Here is a 24,926-nt window from a genome sequence, read left to right on the forward strand (position 1 = left end):
AGGCAAGAAGAGCTTGGAGTGATGTATTTCAAGCCCTAAAGGAAAACAGCCTCCAACCCAAATTGATGTACCCTGCAAAACTATCTTTCAAAATTGATGGAGAAATAAGATACTTTCATGATAAAGAGCACCTCAGGAACTTCAGGAATATCAAACCGGCACTCCAAGAAATTTTAGACAATACCCTAGGAAAAGACAATGAGGATCACAACCCCAGGAAACCCAGCAGAATGAGTCCATTGGGCGTGGCAAATTAAACGCAAAGGGGGAGACTCCAACAAACAGAAAAAGTCATGACAAGGCTTTTAAAACTTTTGACTTCATCTCCCTAATGAGTGTATAATTCAATCTTGTTATTGTACTGATTAGTATTTTTCTGATTCTAGAGTTGCACACCTTTCCTTGTGCTCTACTGGCTATTTATCACCTTCTTATGTCTGCTTTTTAATTGGGTTGTCTATTAAAGAGCTCTAAGAATTCTTTATATATTCTGGTCATAGGTTATATGCATTGTAAATATGGTCTGTTTAAGGACTACTTTTCATTTTAATGATGTCATTTAAAGTTCTAAATTTTGATGGAATCTCATTTATCAATTTTTTTCTTTTATACATCATGTTTTTTGTATCCTAGGTAGTTCTTGCCTACCCTGAATTCATAAACATTTTCCCTTATAATTTCTTCTTAAAGTTTTATACTTTTAGGCTTTCATATTTAGGTTCATAGATCCCTTCAAGTTATTTTCATGTATGGAAAAAAAGGGTTGAGGTTAATTTTTTATATACGGATGCCAGGTGTTCTAGTGCCGTTTGCTGAAAATACTATGTCTTCCTCTGCTCTTGAATTGAGTTTATATTCTATAAAATGTTAATGTTAAATAATCTTTCAAAACTCAGTGGACCATATATGTGTGGCTCTATTTCTAGATTCTCTGTTTTATTCAAATGATCTATATGTCTTTTCTTACACCAACACTGCCTTGATTACTGTAGCTTTAGAAGAAGCCTTAAAATTAGGTACTAAATGTCTTCCAACACTGTTTTTGGTTAGTTGTGTTTTTTTTGTTTAACTTTTCTAGGTCTTGGACTCCTACATAACTTTTAAATTTCAATATCCAATTCTTCATTTATAGCAAGTATACACAGACCTGAATTTTTATATATACTTTGTGTTTTCTAATCCTGCTAAATTCAAGTACAAGTTCTAGGGGCTCCTAGAGATTTCTTAATATTTTCTCTGTAGATGATCATTTCATCTACATATAAAGATTTTGCTTCTACCTTGCCAATCCTATCCTAATTGTGTCATTTTATTGCCAGACCATGTTGGTGGGGACTAGGTTTCAAAGTTTAATGGACAGTTAAAGAGTAAGCATATCTGCCCTTGTTCCCCACCTTAAGGAGAAAGCATTGTTATCTTCTCCATTCATATAAGGCATTCTCGCTGGAAGTATGGAGTACATGTCTTTAATCTGTTGAGAAGTTTCTGCTTTACTTCTAGTCTCCTGATAGCTTTTACCATGAACAGCTGTAGAATTTGGTCCAATACTTTTTCTCCAACTAGTGACAGGATCATATGGCTTTTTCCTTTCCTCTGTTAAAAAGATGACTTTTGGGGGTGGATCTTCCAATGCTGAACCAGCACTGCCATCCCTATAACAAAACCACTTTCTACATACTGCCAGATCTGACTTCCAATAGTTTGTTTTGTTAAACAAATTTCTATGTTCATACTTTTTTCTTCTATTATCTTTATCTAATTTTAGGATTAGCACAATGTTGAGTTCCTAAAATGAGGGGAGAAGTGTTCCTTCTTTTTTCTGCTTTAATTGTTTGATATAATTTATCATTTAAATTGTATATGAGCCTGCTGTTGTCATATAGGTAGGTTTTCAAGCTAGGAATATACTTTCTTTAATAGGTGCTATTCAAATTTTATATTTCCTCCAGAGTCAGTGTCATTAATTTGTCTTCCAAGGTACTTCTTAGAAGTTGTCAAATTTATTTTGAAATAGATTTTTGAAATATGCTTTTTATGTTCTTTTAAATAATGTCTCCTAGATCTTGATATTGTAATTTTAAAAAATGTATAATTGATATTGTGTAACAGGAAGAAAAGGTCTAAAGGAGCAGGGGAAGTGGGAGGGGTAGGGGAAAGGCAAAAAGGGAAAAGAAAAAATATGAGAAAAGGACAAAATGGAAGCAAAGTCTTTGCAAATAGGGAAGGGTGGAGGGGGTGAAGGGAGGACAAGGGAAGGGGAAAAAATAAGAACCAAGATACTCATGTAATGGTACAAGATCCCAATGATGAATGTAACTGTGTTTTATACCTAAAATGTACCAATAAACTTAATGGGGGAAAAAAGTAAGTTGTATCAGTGAATATGAGTTAAACAGTTCTTATTTTTCCTTGATATATAGAAGCAACATTTATTATAATTCTCTACTGAAATGTTACTACTTATAAAATGCTTTTAATGAGGAAAAATGTTATTTGCAATAATTGATTAGAATTTTTGGCTTCTTTTCACATTAACTGCAAATTACATATGCAATTTTACATAGGCAATTTTACGTATGTAAAAAATAATAATTCATTGAAGACTTAAAATGATTACATTAATGTAGTGATCACACTTGAAACAAATGTTTGTTTAACCTATGCTCCTCTTGACAGATTGTAAGTCCATAGGGAAATTTCTCTTACTCATTGTATGCAACATAGTACTTGGAGCAAATAATGTGCTCAGTAAATATTGTTTAACCACAGTTGAAAGAAACTTTCTGTTTTTAATGATTTACTTTTATTTTTGAATCACTAAATATTTACTTTTATTAAGTGAAAAACATAGTCATAAATGTCTTATTGAAATATTTATGAAGTGATCCATATTAAGTCTTTTGCTATATTAAGCTATTTCTTTTTATGTGATGAATGCCAACTTTGTGTGTTTTTTACATTAGTATTTTAAATAAGAAGGCTTTCTAATACATTAATTGATAGAGCCTGGAAGACCTCTCATTGCCTTCATTAATAGCAAGTGCACATACTGCATTCTGTGAGGGATTAATACATAAAGGAAGGTAAGGAAGGAGGAAAAAAAATTTTACATTGATTCTGAGGAATTGAATAAACAAATAGAAAATTTTATTGTGTTCTAGTTTTAAAGTTCCTGTAAATATAATTTATATTTATTGAGGTTTGAAATAAATTCTTACATTTGAGATTTCTGTCATCACAGTGTTTCATGTACTCTTTGTAGTTTGTCAAACAGGGGTGCTTACCTACACTGGCATGTGGCCTGGTCTAACAAAGGTACCTTTTGGTGTAGTTGTGATACGGTTATGGACCTTGCTATTGTATGATCTCCTGGAGGCCAGAAAATCCCTTGAGCCAGTCTTGTGTATACCTGTTGGACTTTGAAGTATAGTTTTCCCTTTTTTATTCTTCCATCAGAGCCTTTAATGATAGGCTTCATCAAGTCATGGGCCTGCAGTGTGTTAGCACTCAAACGTACTTTAAGATCCATTATGCCAATACATTTCTCATATTTCTCTTAAGATAGATTTCTTCAGTATCAAGTCACAATTCTGCTTTGCCACAGCCTGTGTGGCAAGGGTCCAGGGCCTGAATGGGGCAATGGAAGATGAAGAAAACAAAAGAGAATTAAAGGGGGGCGGGTGGAGGATGGGGGAGGTCCCTGCCTGCTGAGCAGAGAACACCACAGCCTACGTGTCACTTTATTTAAGGCATGAGGAGGGGAAGTACAAACAAGGAGATGGGGCAGGGTGTCCTTGGTAATTTGTTGTTCCAATACATTGTGAGACTAGTTGACTGATAAGGCTGGTGGAAACAGGGACATGCAAGCTTGCTATTCCTAGGACCATGTCAACTAGGACTACAATAAACAGAGTACGCACTCTGGGCTATTTTGGCTGGGTAAATCAGCACAGAGAGGGAAGTCATGAAGTGCAGGAGGTGGGCAAGATGCCTCCTGATCATGGCAGCTTCCAACACTGCTTGGCTTTGCTTCTTCCATAATCGGGTTATCTCTTTCAAATTTGGTTTTGGATCTAGTCAGAAGAACCATGGGAAATTGAACTGACCTGGGATTATGAAGTGTAGATTAAAATATTCCCAAGTATGTTGCTGCTCATTTTGGGAGCTAGGCCTGTTCATATCCCAGCCTGTATCTCTGCTTCTAGAAGTAGGGACTGTATCTTATCTTCATATAACATAAGCACATAAAGCACACAGTTCACTCCAAACCTATCAGTGAAGAATCAAAGAACTCCTGTTGCTTTCTTTGAAAATTCTGTTATTATCTTTGTAAAGATATTTATCTAATTCTTAGCCACTGTTTCTTTGTTCCTTTTGGAAGCAATAAGATCAATAATTTATCATTTCTTGGCATTGAAGTATTTCCAATATTGCACCAAGAAGCTATTGGCATGCATCACAGCAGAACTTCATTCTCACATTCACTTAATTTTGGAGCTCTTGTTTTGTTTGATGCCCTATACCGAGCATTGGTTATACAGTAGTCAGTGGTATTGACAAGGTCTTCACATAGGAGTGGGAGAAGGGATAGTGGGATGAAATGAGGTTGAAGAAGTTGATAGGAGTCAGATTATGCAGAGCCTTGTAGATTATAGAAAGAATTTGGATTTTAATTCCAAAAGTAATTGGTACCATTAGAAGATTTTGAAAAGCAGAATCATATGGTTTGATCTACATTATATGAAAGATCAGTCTGGCTTGATGGGAATCAATTGATGGAGGCAAGGGGGTACTGAAGCTGTTCAGAAGGATGATATATATTAGACCATGGTGGAGACGGTAGAGATGTCGAAGAAATAAACTTGTAGGGAACAGGGAAAGAGGACGTTACTAGAACCTCTGCAGTAAGTCCTAGTCTCCTGCGAGCCACAGCAGCACAAGGCGAATTACAGGAAAGGTAGAAAAATGAGACTGAGAAGAAGCTGAGCTTTGGGTCTGATCAGTGCTGCTCTGGGCGGCAAAGACAAAAGCCCTCAGTTTACCGCACCTTTTATTCAGTACATTGAGAGAAACAAATGTAACAAATGACTTGCAGAGGGGTAAACAAGATGTAACAATCCAAGAACAATGAGGAACTGAGCAGATGAAGATTTTGTTCCTCCCAGGATGTCTTCAGCTGGCGTAATCTTGTCCTGGAGAATCACAGCATCACCAGATCATTGAGGTCTCAGTTGTGACTGGAGGCCAAAATGGAATTATGTCTTGGAATTCCATATCTGGGCTGTAGGCAGGAGAACTAGGCTAACCAAATGATTTTTCCCTAAAATTATGTAGCATTGCTCCCGACATAAACTCAGTATATAATCAGGGCCATCTTTAATACTAGTATTTGAAGTCCCTCTAACCACATTTGTTAGATGTATTCATGGGATTGTTTCTAGTTAATTCCATAAGAATAATTAAGAGTATTATTAAAAGTATATGTATTCTTGGGCTGGTTAGAAGGTTAGAGAAATTTTCTTAGTTTATGATCAAGAAATGCTATTATATTGCTTGGTACACTCATGTAAGATTACACAGAATAACTCTAATGACAGCAGCATAAAAATGTCCAAAGATTGTTTCAACTTTATAGAATTAATACTATAAATTGCTTTCTCCCCCAGATATGCTAACAATTATTTGCAAAAGTTTTTAGTATAGATTTCAAAGTTTTACTTATCTAATAAAAGATATATCCATTGGACTAGGAAAACTTTGTCTCAAAATAAGAATAAATTGCATCTCTTTATTCTAAACCCTGAAGTTTACAAATGTTTTATCATCCTTTTTTCTTCTCTATTTTTAATCCTTTCTAGACCAAAATATTTCCTTGGAGTCCAAACTGGACTACTTCCATTTTATAATTTACTGTCATTAAGCCAGCCTCTTCAACATTTCTGAACTAGATTACCTAACCCTCTACATGCATTCATCTTTCATGTGTGACACGTTGGGGATAGTTCCCAGTATATACAAGATTTTCACAGAGTCAGCACACACCAGTCTTCTCTGCAGAAGAGGAAAAACAAAGAGCATTTTTTTTTTCAAAAATTCCTTAGAAAATAGACCCATTGGTCCTTGATGCTTGACACTCGACTTCTCTTGGGGTGGAAGGAAAGCCTTGAATTTTAGCAGGGTTAGTACCATGAAAGGAATCACACTTTAATTTATTTAATGTAAAGAACTTGGTTCAAAACCTAAAAGACTAGAATTTATTTTTATTTATTTTTTGGTACTGGGGATCAAACTCGGGACCTTGTGCTTGCGAGGCAGGCTCCTGAACCACTGAGCTAAATCCCCGGCCCAAGACTAGAATTTATGATCCCTGTTTGTCAGGGCTGGGGATTTAGCATAGTGGTAGATCACTATCCTAGCATGCACAAAGGCCTGAGTTTGGTCCACAGCACCACAGAATAAAGAATAAACAACAAAAAAAACCCTTGATTTTGCCCCCTGCTGATGATTTGATATTTTAGAAAATCAGTCTCTAATAATCTTATTTTAGTCACCTATTAAATATGGATTATAATGGGTCTCTGAGCTGTTAGGATCCCAGATTTATTCCATTGAGAGGTCTTAGTTTGACACACACAGAGGCCTTAGTAAATTTAGCTGTTTTTATTGTCTGTTCCCTCTTTAACTCTGTGGCTATGAGTACCCCAAACTTAAACTCATTGTGCACTGTTTAGAGACTGAATCTCTAGGTTAAAACAGAGTAATCCATGAGCCAAAATCCCATTTATAAACAATAACTTTCTGTGTACATTAGGTCATCAGGTACTGCCTGTCTTTATCTTCTAGGCAAAAGTTTAATTCACATGAGGCCATTTTTACCACAGTGTGATTACAGTTGTCTCCCTATTCTAGATTTTTTGAAAAAATTATTTGTGTTTAATGTAATACAAGTAGATAGTAATAAAATATAAAAGCCATTCCATGAAAAAATAATTTTTCATAACAAAAATAGAGAATAACAATGGTAAATACACTGTGTATCGTGATCTTAATATGTTTTCATTTGCTAATCTCTCATTTTCTAATGATACTATCCTTTTTTGCATAAAATATTTTAATTATTAACAAAGTATCTCACACTCGGTTTAATTTTGAATAATTTCTTCCAATTTCATAATATCTATTATACTTTTTGGTTCTTATTTATACTTTTAGTTTCTTAAACCAGAGAGACAATGTGATATTTACGTATATGTGTTTGATTCATTTCACTTAAGGAGTACGGTTTCAAGGTGCATACATTTATCTAGAAGTGTCTCAAGTATATTCTTCTTTATGGCTGGGTAGTACTCCATTATATAAAAAGACATCTTTTTTATCCATTCATCGGTTGATGGACATTTGGATTGTTTCCAAGATTAAGCTATTACAAACTGTACTGGGTGCGTATATATCACTGTGGTATGGTGCTTTTAATTCTTTTGGGAAGATACTCAAAAGAGGAATAACTGGGTCAAATGTGACCTCTAATCCTAGTTTTTTCAGGAATCTCCACAGTTGTTGCAGCAGTCTACACTCCCACTAATGGTGCAGAAGGGTTCCTTTTTCTCCACTGCAGTGCCAGCATTTATTGTTGGTTGATTTCTTGATAATAGCCATTCTTTCTGGAGTGAGATAGAATCTCGTTGTTTTACTCTGTATCTCTCGAATGACCAGTGATGTTGAACATTTTTTTCATGTATTTATTTCCCATTTCTACTTCTTCATCTGAGGAGTGTGTATTCTCTCAGATACCCATTTTTGAATTGAGTCTTTAAATTTGAGGAGAATGACTTTTTTCAAATTTGTATATATTCTAGATATAAGTCCTTTGTCTGCGGAACCCCTGGCTAAAATTTTTTCCCCCTCGTGAAATGACACCTTTCACAATAGAATAAAAAAAACTTAGGAATCAATCTCATAAAGGAAGTAAAAGATCTTTACATTGAAAATTACAGTACTCTGAGAAAAGATCAAAGAGGATATCAGAAAATAGAAAGATATGCCTTGCTCATGCGTAGGAAGAACCAGCATAGTGAAAATGGCCATACTCCCCAAATTGTTAAATAGATTTAATGTAATCTCAATCAAAATGCCATTACCATACCTCACAGAACTAGAGAAATCATTCCTAAAATTCATTTGGAATCAGAAGAGACCTAGAATAGCAAAAACAATTCTGGGCAACAAAGACAAAGGCAAAGAAGCATTGCAGTCCCTGACCTGAAATTATACTGCAGAGCTACTGTGATAAAAACAGTATGGTACTGTCAGAAAACAGACCCAAGGATCAGTGGAACAGATTAGAAGATGAAGAAAGAACTCCAGACACACTCAGCCAACTTATCTTTGACAGAGGAGCCAAACACCCTCACTGGAGTAAAGATAGCCTCTGTAATAAGTTGTGCTAGAAAAACTGGCTTCCTACATACTGAAGACCCATGTCTCTCACTAGGCACTAAACTAAAATCAAAATGTATCAAAGATCTAAATATTACAACAGAAACACTAAATCTGCTGGAAGAGAGAATAGGTAGAATGCTCGAGGACATAGGAATAGGCAAAGACTTAATGAACAAAACTCAGACTGCATTGGAAATACTACAAAGAATCAACACATGGGAGCTCATCTTACTAAAAAGTTTCTGCACAACAAGAGAAACCACCAATAGAGTGAAGAGACAACCCACAATGTGGGAAAAAGTTTTTACCAGCTATTCCTCAGATAAAGGTCTACTATCTAGAATGTATAAAGAACTTAAAAAAGATCAGATTTCCCAAATTTAAAGACCCAGTCTCAAAATGGGCATCTGAAATGAACAGACATGTCTCCGACAAAGAAGTAGAAATAGCAAATAAACATATGAAAAAACATCCCAATTTTTAAAAGCCCCAGAATGGATAAAATTGAAATATTTATCAACTGATGAATAAATAAAATGTTGTATATTCATACCATGGAATTATAATCACCAAGAAAATGAATAAACTGCTGTTACATATAACAGCATAGATGAATTTCAAAATCACTATACTAGTGGAAACAAAAAGGACTACATATGACAAAAATTCTTTTTACATAAAATTTCTAGAAAAAGCAACAGTGCAGATATAGAAAACAGATCAGTAGTGCCCTGGATTTGGGGGTGGGAAATGTGATTGAATATGGGCATAAAGTCAAAAGTCAAAAGGGAATTTTGTGGGTGATACAATAAAAGTATTCCAAAACTGGACTGTGGTGATAATTATGACATTGCACAAACTAATTAAAACTCCATAAATCATATTCTTAAAATGGATGAACTTTATGGTGTGCAAATTCTACCTTAATAAAGTTGTTTAAAAAATTCTTCATAGCCAGGTGTGATGATCTTTAATATCAGCACTCTGACAGGCTAAGGCAGGAGGTTCTCAAATTTGAGGCCAGCATGGGCAATTTAATTAGACCTTGTTTCAAAATAGAAAATAAAATTTAAAAAAGGGCTGGGAATGTAGCTCAGCTCAAAGTCCTGGGTTCAGAAAACAAAGCGAAACAAAATGAAACAAAACAACCCCCAAACCTCATAATGCTTCAGTTATGGCACACCTATTCAGTTTTTGCCTCATCTCACCTCAAGATGATTTTTTTTTTATCCCTTGAGCAGTTTTTTCTCAAGCTTTAAGGTGTATAAGTATCATGTAAGGATTTTTTTAAAACTGCAGATTAGGATTCAGTAAGTCTGTGGAAGGGCCTGAGATTTTGTATTTTCATCAAACTCCAAAGTGATACCAGTGCTGCTGATCTGAAAACCACTCTTTGAAGGAGGTATTAGAACTTGTTCATAACCCAGCCTAGATATTAGAGTCTCTTGGGGGAGCTTTTAAAATAAAATGGATGCATGAATGAAGTCAGAAAGTCTCTCAGATGACTTTAATGTGTAAACAGGTGGAAACCCTTAAGGAAATGGGATTCATTTTATTAATTATCAGTAATAAACTTCATCCATTTTTTTCACTCCTCTACTAGAGTTTAGGTCATATCCTAGAGCTTCCACATGAAAATTGGGATCTCTTCAAGTAACCAGGAGAATAAACTAACAGGGTTCAATTCCATTGGTTTTGAATTATCCCCTTATACATGTCAACCCCTTCATCCTGGCTAAGAGTGTCCAGGTGAAAGAGAACCAGGACTGATAATAGTAGCTAAAATATTGAAGAATTACCACATTCCATGCACCGTTCAAAACAGTTTACATGCATTATCTTTTCTTATCTTCATACTTTACTCTGTGAAATAGGTATTTTTTTATATTATAAAAAGAATAATGTATTAGAGAAGTGAAATAAGTTGTGCAAAATCACACACCTGGGATTTAAAACTAGACAGCCCGACTCCATCATCCTAGAGATCCTGAGACCCACCAATACTTGTCTCCTGTGATGCACTTTTGTGTTTCTCCCAGGCCTTCTGCTCAAATCTTTACCTGATCTTCTATTTTTGAGAACAGAGCTGGACGCCACCCCAATTTTCAAGATCCTTTTACTGGCCTTCTAAAACATAGCTGAGCCTACCTAAAGTGTTTCTGTATCCTAAGGAATCACTCTGGCCTTGCTTTTCTAGGACTCTGTTGATGGTGGAGGCTGCTCTGGGTAGTTTTATTCTGATTACTTGAGCTAAAAGAAAAAGACCCACCAGTGAATTTTTAATGTCCCTTTTCTTCTCTCTGAAAGCTCTGGCCCCTTGAGCTGAAGTTTTCTTTTGTCCTTAGTTCTTGAGTTCCTTTCCCCCTTGAAGATGAGTATAGGAAAGACTTGATGGTACATTCAGATTGAGCAGGATGTTTAAACAACTGATTATATACTTAATCTCTGATACTTTGTTTTATTTTTGAAAAGAGATAGAGTTTCATTGAAGCTTCTGATGATTTTAAGGCAAAAGTATTTTTTTGTTAACAGTGTCTTTAGAAATCAATGTCAGGAAAGCCCATTTTTAATTTATCAATGGCACTCTTAATCTTAATATGCTTAAGTATACTTTACTTTTGAGGACAGAATTAATCTTTTATCAGACTTACTGTGGGTGCTGTTGGTTTCATTATTTTAGGAAATGTTCATGTGATTGTTTCAGAATTAATGCTGTTCACATACTTGTATTTTTCCAGCATCTGTTCAGCATAAAGAAGACAAAATAAGAGTCATCTACGCTACAGCTAATGCAGAAGAGTTGTAAATCTGTTTGAAAAATTAACAAAAGTGTTTAACTTGTTGATTTTGTCTTGACTGAGAAGAAAGTACATCTAAAATTAACCATATGTTACAGAGTATTTGGACTACCTGTTGTAAGTTATGTCTTTGTGAAGCTATGGAGAAAATTTTTGGAAGTAGAGGTGAAAAATAGGAAATTTCATTCTGCCTTTCATTTAGAGTAAGGATGGTTGAAAATACCAAAACTATTAGTGTAAATTCTTTGTGGCACTGAGAGTTTAAGCTTTAAAATGACTGAGTCACTTTAGGGCTCGTTAAAAATACAAATCCTTGAGCTCCATCCTTTTTGGCTCTGAATTTTTAATAAATTCCTCAGAGGATTGTAATACTCATTGTATTAGTCTATACTGAGAGATTTTATGGGGAGTTGGACTTTTGGTTCTAAGACTAAAGCCATCCAAAACAAACTAAAATGGTTGGTTACTATAGTGGAAGAGCAGATTCTGGTTAGCTTGAAGACAGCAAACTAATGATAGGTGTGTTATGTAATTAGGTAATGATTAATGGTATGGAAAAAAGCAGAGTAAAAGACAGCGACTGGCAGAATTATATAGTGTTATTTTCAGGAGATACCAATGAAGCAGAGAAAGGAATGAAATTAAGTGAATCATGTGGCCACCATTGGGGGTACATTTGGGGAAAAGGGTAGAGCAAATATGAAGACTTTGAGACAGAGACAAATGTGGCATATTTGAGGAAGACTGACACTACTTTGGGTAGAATAAATGAGGGAAATGGAAGGGAATGAAGAAAGTTGAGGTCTGCTGGGGTCAATTGTCAAGAGCTTTGGTAACCATGGTAAAGAGTTTGGATTTTAAGTGTGATAAAAAATTTTGTACTGCAAACATGTACTAATAAAAAAATTAATTTTGAACAGAACAGTGATATATGTTAGATCCTGTGGCCATTATGTGAAGAATAAAGAGAGGAAGCCAAATGTGAGTGCAGACCCCTGCAATCCCAGCACTCAGGAGGCTGAGGCAAGATCATCATGAATTTGAGGCCAGCCTGGGCTACATAGTGAGTTCAAGGCCAGATTGAACTACATAGAGAGACCCTATCTCACAAAACAAAAGAAAAACAAAAAAAGAACAAAACACAAAACAAAACAAATAGAGGAACAAGAATGGAATCAGATTCCTAAGCCTAAATTAGGCTGTTTCCATTGTTCAGGTAGGAGAAGATGCTAGTAATGGACCAAATTGGTAGCAATGATAGAGATGAGAGTAGCTAGATTTAGTATATGTTTGGAAGAATTGACAACATTTTTTAGTTTACTGGATGGAATTTGAAAGGAAAATGTTTTGGTTTGAATTCCTAGGTGAATATTGATACTCTTTGTGGAAGTGGGGGCATCCCAGGGAAGAGCAGGCTTGTTTGGAATGTGAAGATTTCTTTTGGATGTATTATGATTGAGGTGCCTATAGACGTCCAAGGGCAGAGACAGTTGGATATAGAAGTTTGAAGTAGAGTGCAGAGGCCTAGGCTAGAGATAGGAACTTGAGGATTAATACTTATTACTTAGTGCCATGAGATTAGATTATGTCAGCTGGGATGTGAAGTAAGACAGATAAGAGAAATAAAGTAATGACTGAAAGGAGAGGGAGATTCAGCAGAGTGACTAAGAGCCACCAGTAAGGAAGAAAAAAACTCAGGAGAATGTAGTTCTCATAGATAAATGAGTGAATTGATTGTTTCAAGAGAAACCATCAACTGTGTCAGATGCTGTTGAAAGGCTAGGGTGAGAATCTAAACCAGTAATGGTGAACCATTTAGAGCTTTCAATGATAACAAACAGCCCACTGCAGCATGTGTGCCATAGGTTTACCACTACTGACCTAAATTGACTGTTTAATTTGATGGGTGGTAACACCTGAATGATAGAAACAAAAACCTGATTAGAGGGAGATAAGTGTATAGTATTTTCCAAGGGCTGCTATAACAGTACCATAAACTGAGTGGTTTAAACAGAAATTTATTGTCTTACAATTGTGGAGTTGGCAGAGCCATATTCCTTCTGAAGGTGATAGAAAAGGATATGAATTATGTGTTCCTGGCTTGCTCATATCTTCTGATACTTAAAAAAAATCGACATTCCTTGCTCGTAGCAGCGTAACTTTGTATCTCGACATGGCATTCTCCCTGCATATGTGTTTGTATTCCAGATACCTTTTTCTATAAGGATAGCTGGTGTATTGGATTATGGGTCCACTCTATTATAATATGACTTCATCCTAACTTAACTATATTTACATCTGCAACAGCCCTGTTTCCAAATATGATCAAATTTTGTTGCACTTGGGATTATACTTTAAAATATGAATTTTGAGAGAACACACTTCATCCCATAACAATGTGCTGTATACATATAATGAAATATTCAGCAATATAAAGGAACAAAGTACTAATATAGTCTACTCCACGGACAAACCTTGAAAATATTATGCTGAGTGAAATAAGACAGACACAAAAGGTTACAATTGTATGTTCCATTTGTAGTGTCCAGAAAAGACAAATCCACAAAGAGAATATTGTCACGGGTTGGAAACGGGAAACAGGAATGACTGTTTATGGGCATGGAATTTTTTTCTGAGATGGTTCACAACCTTGTGATGCTTGCTGATGCTTTATTAACAGCATCTGAGCTATACCTTTTGAAAGAGTGAATTTGATGATATGTGAATAACTGTCAATAAAAATGTGAGATATTTATCTCAGATATTTCTCATACATGCACACACACAAAGCTAGACACAGATTGAGAAAGAGAGAGACAAAAGAGACAGAAGAAGACGGAAGAAGTAGACATAGCTGATGTCAGCATCTCTTTGGGGTATTTTTATGATTAAATACAAAACCATGAGGTGATAGGTAAAATGGGATATAAGGTCAAGTAGAACTTTAAAAAAGAAAACAGTACATATTGTACCATTTTGTATGTTGATTCAAATGCTCCAGTGGAAAGGGAATTGGTAATGATGCAAGGTAAGGCAGAGGGAATTTCTGGTAGACATATTCTTAAGTTCACTGTAATTTTATGTTGAAATACTTTCTTCATGTTTCTTCCCTAGGTGACAGACCAGTCAGTGAAAGCATTTGCTGAACACTGTCCTGAACTTCAGTATGTTGGCTTCATGGGTTGTTCAGTGACTTCTAAAGGAGTCATCCACCTAACCAAGGTAGGTGCCATGGCTACTTCTCCTTGGTTTTTCTGAGTATCATTCAGATGATGGGTCCTAACGTTGTTTTTGTTGTTTGCTTGTTTTGAATATATTTTGTTTTTATATTACTAGGAATCAAACCTAGCACCTTCTTGCTTGGGTACAGCCCTGGCCTTTTTTTTTCAGAGACTTGTTTTTAGGTACTTTTATTTTTCTTAGTATATGTTGATAGTATATAATTATTACATTCATTGCAAGGAGTTGGTACATCGCAATTCTTTTATGTCCCCTTTCCCTCTCCTTCCTAGAAATTTTTCATTTTGAGACAGGGTTTCACAGAATCACTAAGTTGCCCAGGTTGGGCTCAGACTTGTAGTCCTACTGCCTCAGACCTAACCAGAGTGCTGGCATATACTGGTGTGTACCACCATGCCTAGCACATTGGTTTTTTTGAGACATCTCACTGTGTTTCACTGGTTGATCTTGAAGTCGTGGTGGGTTCAAGTGATTCCCCTGCCTCAGCTTCCCAAGTAGGTGGAACTATAGGCATATACCACTACACCTAGCTCTCTGACTTTGTTAAGTGTACTTTAATATGGGATAGTCAGACCATTATAGAAATGTACTAGTGTTGATAAAGTTAAAACCAGTTTAATATAATAATATCAAACTTACACTTTCTGCATTGTGACAATCATTTAAACGAGAAACTTCTTGCTATTTAATTGCTGATCATTTTGAATATATGCGTTAAAGAAACTGATACATGTGACACGAGTCATTTAAATGTTAACTTAATGTACTGCTCTTAGAAGATGTATTGATTGAGTTTTAACTGCTTACATATCATTAGGTCACATATCATTGGCTTCAAAGTGAATATGGTCAGAATGATTAAGCTGAATATGTAAAGTGAAAAGAGGTGACTGTATATCAAAAATTTACCTGATAGTTCAGTTCACTCCTATACCAGATATAAGATGTCTCATATTTTAGCAGGGATGAAAAAATGCCAAGTCCTTTGTGATCTCTCAGCTCAACTGCTTTCCAGAGCTTTAGTATGATTAGGAACAAATTCTCACATTCATATAATGAAAAATCTGCTGTCTATAAAATTACCTGTGTATTGTTTGAAATTTTTTACTGACAGCTTGTAACTCTATCCTATAGAACTTAATTTATCTTAAGTGTTCCTGTTTACTGGCTGACTAAACCTTTTCATTTAAGCTTCCTTCACTTCTTAATGATTAGAAAACCACTATGTTTGCAGCACTATGCTGCAAACCAGTAATATCCCAGTGTTTTGGGGGCTTGATCTCTTCAAATCTCTTCAGGCTCAGTTTAGTGGGAAATATTGTCTTCTTTCCTTCCACATGAAAGAATAAATGTTTATGATTTATTTAGGACTATGGTAGAGATACACAGTGAGTATGACCCTGGACTCCATTGCTAGTTTGAATTTCATTCTTGTCTCTGCTACTTATTAATTAAGTGGACAATTTTTTTTTCTGGGTATTAAATAAGGTAATATATGCAAGATTCTAGATTAGTATCAGTGCCACAATAAGTACTAATGCTCACTAATCTTAAAATAGATTTTATGGTATCTAAATTGCTAGAAAAACAGTACAAACTTTGATTTTAAAAAAGTCAAATCACTTTTCTTAGCTACTGTATCTGAGAGCATGTGGTTATACTGAGTCTTAAATGAGTGATCAGATATTATTGTATTTTAAGGATCAGAGCCTAAAGCTAGAGGATAGATATGGACTGTTATTATTGCTCTATCAGAACATCTTAGTGTAACCAAGACCATATGTAACCATAATTTTTACTTATTTCCAATAACCTTGGCCTGAATATCTTGGTAGATGAATGTTTTTCTCATCTAATGCTGTTTATAGTATAGAGTAGAAATGCCGTTGGATGAACAGATTGTGCACAACAAATGTTGTAATGACCATATGTGGGATTTTTATGATCGCCCAAAATTGTACTCATTAAAGACAAAACAAGACTTATTAGATCAGTAAGCTTCTGTGAGCATTTTGAGATGGCCAAAATTTATGGTACACTGGTACTTAAGAGGTAGAATTATTCTCTGTGACAAAATAGCTACAGCAAATGTCTATATTGGGAAGCTCAGTTTGCTGAGAAAGTTCTTCTGAAGATTATAGAAGAGGGTTGCTGGTTTGGTCTGTTAACAATTGGACTCATATATTAATCCTAGTCCACAAAGTTCTAAAGAGTGTATTTTTCTTTTTTGCTTTGATGAGAATACTGATTTGTGGTGTAGTATTATACCAGAATAGTTTCCTGGATTCAAGTTAAAGCCAGATGTCATTTTAAACATATATAGATTTTTCAGAGCTCTTTTATTTCTTGAAAACCATGAATACAACTCTGATTTTAAGAAAATTAAAGATTTTTAGTTTAAAATATTTGCATTCTAATGTTTTATCAATTACTAAAATATTTACAAAATATTTGTAAATCTATAAATGTCCCTGAAAAGTTGTTTCCCTTATTTATTATCATCATAGTACATATAGTTTTAAAATAAATTATTCAGGACATGTGAGATATAGAGTATTGAGAGAGCTATCACCTAAATATGTTTACTTTTTTGTGATTTAGAAAGTCACCCTCACATATAACTTTACTGGCTGTTGGTTTCAAACTTTGCTAAAAGAGACACATTACACAAAATCTGTGTCCCCTTAATTTATTATTTTTCAAACCATGGGTCTGGATTTAATAATCTATCTGTAGATATAAAATTTCTTCTTTTAAAATATTGTTTCCTGCATGGTTTATCTCCTCAGTCATTGCCCAAAGGACTCTGAGAAGTTTTAGGAATATGCAGGCGCAGACACAAAGCCCAGCTTCTTCTCCAGTGTTGTGGAAAGGGACTGTATATCATGGGGCAGAACCCTATGCTCCCCTATGCCACCTGGACAGAGCCCGGGGAGAGATAAAAAGTTTCTTATACCTGAAAGAATCTATGAATTTAGGATTATTGGACCATAAGGGACTGTGAAGGGTGTCACTGAAACTAAGACAAATGTCAAAAGCCATGAATTAGAAAGGAAAATTGGAGATTTGTGACATCTTAGATTGTTAAACCAAATGCCAGAAGACAGCAGATTGGGAATAGATGGAAGAATATTGATGTCCTTTTAATTTGGTCTCTTAATTTAATTTCGTTTTGATATTTTCAGTCTTAACTGGACTCTCATTTACTTTATAATATTAATGACATTTCCTTAGTGTTAGGTAGATTCTGCTAATATCAAACAGTACTGAGCTTGGAAGCCTTCTTTTCAAACTGCTATTTCTGTATAAAAGAGAGTCCAGAAATAGCCAAAACCAAATGAACATAAGTTGAGAAAACAAAGTCAGTTTTACTGGACTGTTTGGAAGCATAGAACTCCATGTTTAGGATGGAAACTTTTGTGATCTCTATTTAACAGTTGAATATTAGTGTTGTATGCAGCAGAATTGGTTCTCTTCCACCATAGGTGTATTTTTTCATCATATTATACCTCCTTATACATATAAAAAATTTTCTTTGTTCTCTGTCCTATTTTTAAAAACAACTTCAGCAAATGCAAATATACAGTTAATCCCTAATGTCTAGGTTGGGGCACTTAGCTGTTATTTACCAATATGGGAAGTAGAAGGAACATGTCAAAGGAGTCAAAGCCAAATGGAGTGATTCCTACTGTCTTAAATAGGGGAACTTTGAGAATCAAATAGGAAGAGATTGATATATTAAAATAAATAAAATATCCAGAAATCCTGAGTTCATAATAATATAAAAAATAAAAAACGCTGGTCTGCTTTATCCTACTAAGATGTAACAAGAGAGACCAGATTTATTCTCATCTTCAAGACAAACCCAAAATAAAATATATGAAGAAGTGGTTTTCAAGACACTGGATATCAGACAACCAAGGAAGCGATCCCTGAGATATGAGAAACAAATAAGAGGAGTCCTCTGATTGTCTCAGTTTACTCATTGGGAGAATATTCAGATTGCAGCCCAGTGAGGGGTAACCCAGGCAAAACTCCGCAAACTATTTGAAGTGACAAGACAGAATGTCAAGACCAGGGAGACCAAGGCAGCTAGATTCCAGAGGACAGAGCCCTGGAGCTGAGAGGACAGCAGAGGAGCCCACCTGTCTGTGGGGTCCTCCATGTCCCATGCATCTCGATCTGTATAACCTATGAGTGAGGAAGAAAATAAGAGAAATTAAAAGGTATTTTGAAGTGAATGAAAATGAAAATACCACTTATCAGATCTCCTGTGATGCTGCTAAATTACTACTTAGATGTAATTAATAGAACTAAATACCTGTATAAGAAGAAAAAAAAGAAATCTCAAATCTGTATCCTCAGCTTCCATTTCATGAAACACTTTACACTAAAATTTAATTTCTGAACATGTTAGATGTGTGCCTTCTACATGATCTAGCCATTATGTAATTAGGTATTTGTCCAAGAGAAATGGAAGTATAGCTCCACATAGGTGCTTTATCTGTAATAGCCCCAAACTAGAAACAACTCAAATGACTATTAGTAGGTATGTATTTGACTGATCTGTTGTATGGATTACAACAGGGTACCATACAACATTTGAAACTAGTAAATTATTGATACACAGTGACATGGATTAATTTTAGAATAATTTTGCAAAGTATAAAAAACCCAACCAAAAATAATAAAACATGTTCAGGTCCATAAAATTCTAGGAAATGGAAATGATTGTATTTTGTGTGTGTGTGTGTGTGTGTGTGTCTGCGCACACGTGTGAGCTAAATCCCTGGCCGCCTGTTGTATTCTGATTGTAAACTGACGAGTCATTGACTGGAGACTGGGAGCAGGGAGAGCAGAGAAGGGAACAAAGGAGGGGACCCAAAAAACATGAGGAAACTTTGGAAGATGATGTGTAAGTTCATTGTGTTAATTGTGATGAGCATTTCGTAAGTATATGAATATGTCAAAATGTATCAAATTGTGTAGTCTACATATGTCCAGTCTTTGATATGTCAGTTTTACCTCAATAAAGCCCATCTTGCCTTTTGTTTTGAAGAAACATTAATTTTTGGAGTGTAGTAAGGTTGCTGCAGCTCATTGAGTGAATAAACAAACTGTGAATCACACATTTATCCTTTTTTACATACTACATAGAAATGACCATGCATTGCATAAGGAAATGTTCTATATGGAAATTTAGATAAATAATGGAAAAGAAATGATAGAATTAGAACACAATTTTTTAGTTATTGCAAAAGAATCAACTCAGGTAATGATCATTAATGAAAGCAGACACCACTAATGTGGATTGATATTCTTATATAGTCATTTAATGATATAATTTGACTCACTTATCAATCTTGGTATTGGGAAATGTGAGATAACTAGACTCTGTATGCACATGAAGTGATGTAAAAGAAAGTACACAACCCTGTTTGTGCAGTATTTTTTGCCTAAAAGTGCTTGAAATTAATTTTGCCTCTATAATTAGCCATTTAAAGAAAATATTGGGATTTAACATTTTAAATATCACCACAAAGAAACATTCAACTAAATGCATGTTTGTCCGAGGCAGATAACCTAGTTTCTTTAGTGAATAAACACTGAGAGAAAAAAATGGAGGAATGCTTGTTAAAAATTCAGCAAAAAACAACTAAATGTAATATGAAGATATTGCATGGATTTTGATTAAAGCAAAGTAACATTCAAAGGACATCTTTGATACTGTTGAGAAAACTTGAATGTGATCCAAGCATTGGATGATATTAAGAGATTATTAATTTGTCAGGGTTGACAGTAGCATATTTGTTATATTTTAAAAACTTTAAAAGTAAGGGTCACATACTTGAATATTGTTGAAATGACATGATATTAGGGATTTGGCTGCAAGGGAATAAAAGAAAGAAAAAAAAATTGGGTAGGCCAATAAAGGAAATAAAAAATGGTAAAATATTTATGATTGAGCCATTCTATGGGGCCATGGAAGTTCACTGTACTATTCTCAAACTTTTTTTTCTATTTGAAAATTTCTATAGTAATAAAATTTAAGATGTTAAAATGTTGATGTCAATTTGCACAATAAAACTGTAATATTCAATATTATACTTTTAAAGAATATATAGTATAGAAAATCCTCAGGATAATAATAATAATAGTATTTATTAACATATAATATTAATTTTAAAAATCAGTTGAATAGTCCAGTGGAGTCTAAAATGTTAGAATTAGCCAGTCATTATATTTTACATGCAGTTGGAGTTTAAGCCTTAGAAGTCCTCAGGTATTTAATGTCACAGATCCATTGTGGATCGATTCAAAGAAGATCAGTACACAGATGATTTCAGTCAGTAATCAGGACTTTATTCTAAGTGATTTTTAGGAAAAATGATGAATTTTTGATAAAAGTTCATCTTTATTACATGCTTTGTGAATATTTATTATTTGTCATAAGTCAGAGGTAATACATCCTTTTATATTGTTGATATATTTTAAACTTTCATTAACTAATAATTAATATTCTGGTGCTGCATTTGATTGTATTGTGGATTTAGTTATTCAGTTTATAAACATTAAATTCTTGGGCTATGTCAAGTATAGGTTGGTTGAGTTTGTTTTAAAAAACAAAGTTCATCATGAAGATAATCAGTTAAAATACCAAAGCTTCTGTTACATACTTGGACCATAATCACATTTAAAGAACTTTAAAAAAGTTTTTAAAGGGCTTATGGTTGAAAAATTTAAAAATGAAAACAAAATTGATTTTTTCAGTTGATTTAACATAAACCCCATTTATGCAGCTAACTCAATTTTTTTCTTCTTTTTCTTGTTTATTCAGAGAACAGAAATGAAAGATGAACTTTCTTGCTTTTTAAAATTTGAAACAACTGTTAGTTAAAATATCTTCTTCTGTAGAATATGCTGCTTTACTACTTAAGGGATGAGATTGCTGTTTAGTCATAGATTACCAATTCATTTGTTTCTTTTTTTTTTTTTTTCGTGTTATCAGGGAAAGATGAAATATTTTTTTTTGTATTAAATTCTTTTATTGGTACATTGTAGGTATACAACACAATTACATTTCTCATCGGGAATTGTACCTTTGCATAATGCATCTTGGTTCTTATTTTTTCCCCATTCCTAGCCCTCCCTTCATGCCCTCCACCCTTCCTTATTTACAAAGACTTTATTTCCATTTTTTCCATTTCTCATCATTTTTCCTTTCCCTTCTTTCCTTTCCCCTGCCCCTCCCACTACTCCTACCCCTTTGGACCTTTTCTTCCTATTTTACATTATCGAGTATTCATTCTAATCATTGGTACATTGTAGGTATACAATATAATGACATTCATCATTGGAAATTTGCACTTTTACATAGTCTCTCTTGGTTCTTATTTTTCACCCTTCCCCAGCCCTCCCTTCAACCCCTCCAGTCCTCCCTATTTATAAAGATTTTGTTCCTATTTTTCCATTTTCTCATATTAATCCCATTCCCTTCTATCCTTTCCTCTAGCCCTCCCACTTCCTTCCCCTTTGCCCCTTTTCTTCCTATTTCACATTACCTATTATACATTTAGTCCTTATATACACTTTCAGTTTCTCACACCAGAGAAACTATTTGGTATTTACACATGTGTGTCCTGTTTATTTCACTTAAGAGTATTGCCTCAGTGTGGATCCATTTAGCAATAAATATCTCTAATTTCTCATTTTTTATGGCTGAGTAGTGCTCCATTTTATTAAAAAACCACATTTTCTTTATCCAGTCTCCATTTGATGGTCATTTGGGCTGTTTCCAAGTTTTAGCTTTTACAAACTGTGCTGCTATGAACATGGGTGCACATATATCACTGTGGTATGATTCTTTTAATTCTTTAGGGAAGATCCCCAGCAGTGGAATAGCAGGGTCAAATGGGACTTCCAGTCCTAGTTCTTTGAGGTATCTCCATACTGATTTCCACAGTGCTTGCACCAGTCTACAAATTTATAGGTGCTTGAGTGGTATTCTGAGATGTGGAAAATGTGTTTTAAAATTCATTCAGCTCTGAAATATTCCATAATGAATATGACTCAGTATTATGAAAGGGCCTTTGTTGAATGACCATGGTTGTGGTTCTTTTAATCCTTTCACCATTGAAGGGTTGAGACATATTAATTGTTGGAGAATATAGATGATAATGGGTTATCTAGGGCTGATGTGATACATTAGCTGATTGTTTCCTTAGAAGTTTGTAGAGACCAACAAAACTATTTACTGCCCTTATCAGTGTTGATGTGATATGACTGCTGATGGAATTTCCTGGGCAAATCATCTAATCTCTCTGTTTTAGTTACCCCAGTTGTAAATAAGACAATGATAGCATTTACCTACATCTTTTTGTGTATGTATTTATACATAAATACATGGATTTATGTAAGGAAATATGTAAGGAAAATTCTTTCCTTCCATAAGGAAAAATGGTTGGCACATACCTAAAGAAATAGGAAATTAAAAAAATAAGAAATGTATTCATCACAATATACAAGAATTTCTTTTAACTCTTTAGTCCTAATCTTCTTTTGTTAAAATAATAAAGTGAAACAATTTTTATGAAAATAAATCTTAAAAACTTTGGGACCAAGTTTTCTACCTGAGTGCTAATGCTGAATATTATAATTAATAGTTATATATTTTTATCTTTGTTGTTATGTTTTTCCTTCCCCTCCTTGTCCTTTAAGGGTTATTTAATGGTTTGTCTAACACACTGAAAAACCAAAATTGTATTTTAAAACTCCACCTGTAGCAATACACTGAATCAGAAATGTACTATTCTACCTTATTATTACTCCAATTAGTAACTTTGATTTTAATTTTTCTAAATTATTATGGACAGTGTTTATATGTTTAGTAATTTATCACATTTATTTATATTTTTCTGTTAAGTCAGTAATATCTTCTCAACAAGGCTATTCTTTCTATATTTTGTAACTGTTATTCACACTCAAGTTGTAATATGTTCATGCTACATTTTTATTTCAGGAACAGCAATAACTAGATGTATGGGTATAATACCCATAAAATAAATGGATTCATCTTTCAAATGACTCAGCTTAGGGGCCTGTGATTTAGCTCAGTTGTTCCAGCCAGCACCTTCCTCGCAAGCGCAAGGTCGCAAGTTTGATCCCCCGTACCAAAACAAAAAACAATCAAATAACTCAGTTTGAGACAGTTCTTACAAGTAAAATAAGCAAATTAGTTTCTTTGTGCCACCTATCCTCTGATAAAATGGTTGCTTCAGGCTTTACTTATAAATATAAATACAAAAAGAGGAGAGGAGGCAGTGTTTTTGAAAGGGACTTTCTTAGATCCTGGTTTTAAATATTTAAATATTATTTTACTGCGCTTATATTATCTTCAGTTCATCAATCTTTTTATCACATATTTGCCTATGAATTGTGGATTTTGTTGCCAATATTCTTACAGAAAAGGATTTCAACTTTATTTTATCTGGTCTCAAACACATGAGGTCAGTCTTTATCCAAGAAAGATATTGTGAGATGTTGCTTTCATTCTTTATTTTACACTGTCAATTTCATTCACACTGCTTTGTGATGGGAATTTTATGTGAGGATTGCTGTGACTGTACTTCACTTATTCTTGTGGTTTAAAGACAAATAGTGGTATTTTAAAATGGATGGAGTCCCATTTCTAAATCACAACAGTCTATGAATTAGAGAAATAAGATTTGGGGCTTAATGAGAATTAAATTGATAATTTAGTGAAGAAATATACTACTGAGAAAAAGTAAATACACCTCATTTATTAATTTACATGTTTATTGATAATTATAGAATAATTAATGTAAAAACAATTGATAACATTGACATATATAGTCACATAATTTTGAACATTTAACTTAATAGCATTTTATTTGGAATCAATTTGGCTGTCTCATTTAAGTAATATTTTTACTGTGCATGGGCAGGCCCATTCAGCACAGGGAAGTACCTGTGGGCATGGATATGACTTACGCATTTACATACATACTTTGACATAGACACACTGTACTAATTTTTTAGTCAGAGTCCAAAAAATCAGATTTTATTCCAATGTCAACACTGTGTAATGTTTATACTAATGATCTAGAATATATAGACTATACCATAAGATTGTAAGGGGTCCTGGATACTGAGAGATAAATTATATTGTGTCTTTTTGTGTTGTTCTTTGAAAGTAGGGAATTCATTTTCATAGTAACTCCGTTATCCAGAAGTTAAGTTACTCATGAGAGTGTAAAGTGCTTTGAAATTTAGCTTAGAACTTCAACATTTAACCAGAGTTTTGGCCTGTGTATTATTATTCATTATTTTCCACAATAATTTATGGATTAGGGTTTAGTTCTGAGCTCTCCTTTCACTACACTCACCCAAAAAAAATGCCAATAGAGTACATTGACTAGAGGCAATTGA

General features: G+C 34.2%; 1 protein-coding gene and 1 non-coding gene across 6 annotated transcripts in view; one reads left to right on the top strand and one right to left on the bottom strand.

Moving 5' to 3' along the window:
* Nucleotides 1–24,926, top strand: part of Fbxl17 (F-box and leucine rich repeat protein 17) — a 489,427-nt gene that overhangs the window by 129,997 nt on the left and 334,504 nt on the right. For all 5 annotated transcript variants that reach the window (XR_015438886.1, XM_087180688.1, XM_087180687.1 and 2 more), the window contains one exon: nucleotides 14,352–14,459. Coding sequence is in view for 4 of the 5 variants with exons in the window: in XM_087180688.1 (XP_087036814.1) it covers nucleotides 14,352–14,459 (108 nt within the window). In the remaining variant the exon portion in view is untranslated. The remainder of the gene's footprint in view (nucleotides 1–14,351; nucleotides 14,460–24,926) is intronic.
* Nucleotides 17,237–17,437, bottom strand: LOC147826563 (small nucleolar RNA SNORA73 family). The gene has a single exon (XR_015439026.1). It is a non-coding gene; the product is annotated as a small nucleolar RNA SNORA73 family (small nucleolar RNA).

This window comes from Heterocephalus glaber, unplaced genomic scaffold, assembly GCF_053883595.1.
Source record: "Heterocephalus glaber isolate CG9 unplaced genomic scaffold, H.glaber_assembly_v1.0 deba00001465, whole genome shotgun sequence".
NCBI classification, from domain to species: domain Eukaryota; kingdom Metazoa; phylum Chordata; class Mammalia; order Rodentia; family Bathyergidae; genus Heterocephalus; species Heterocephalus glaber.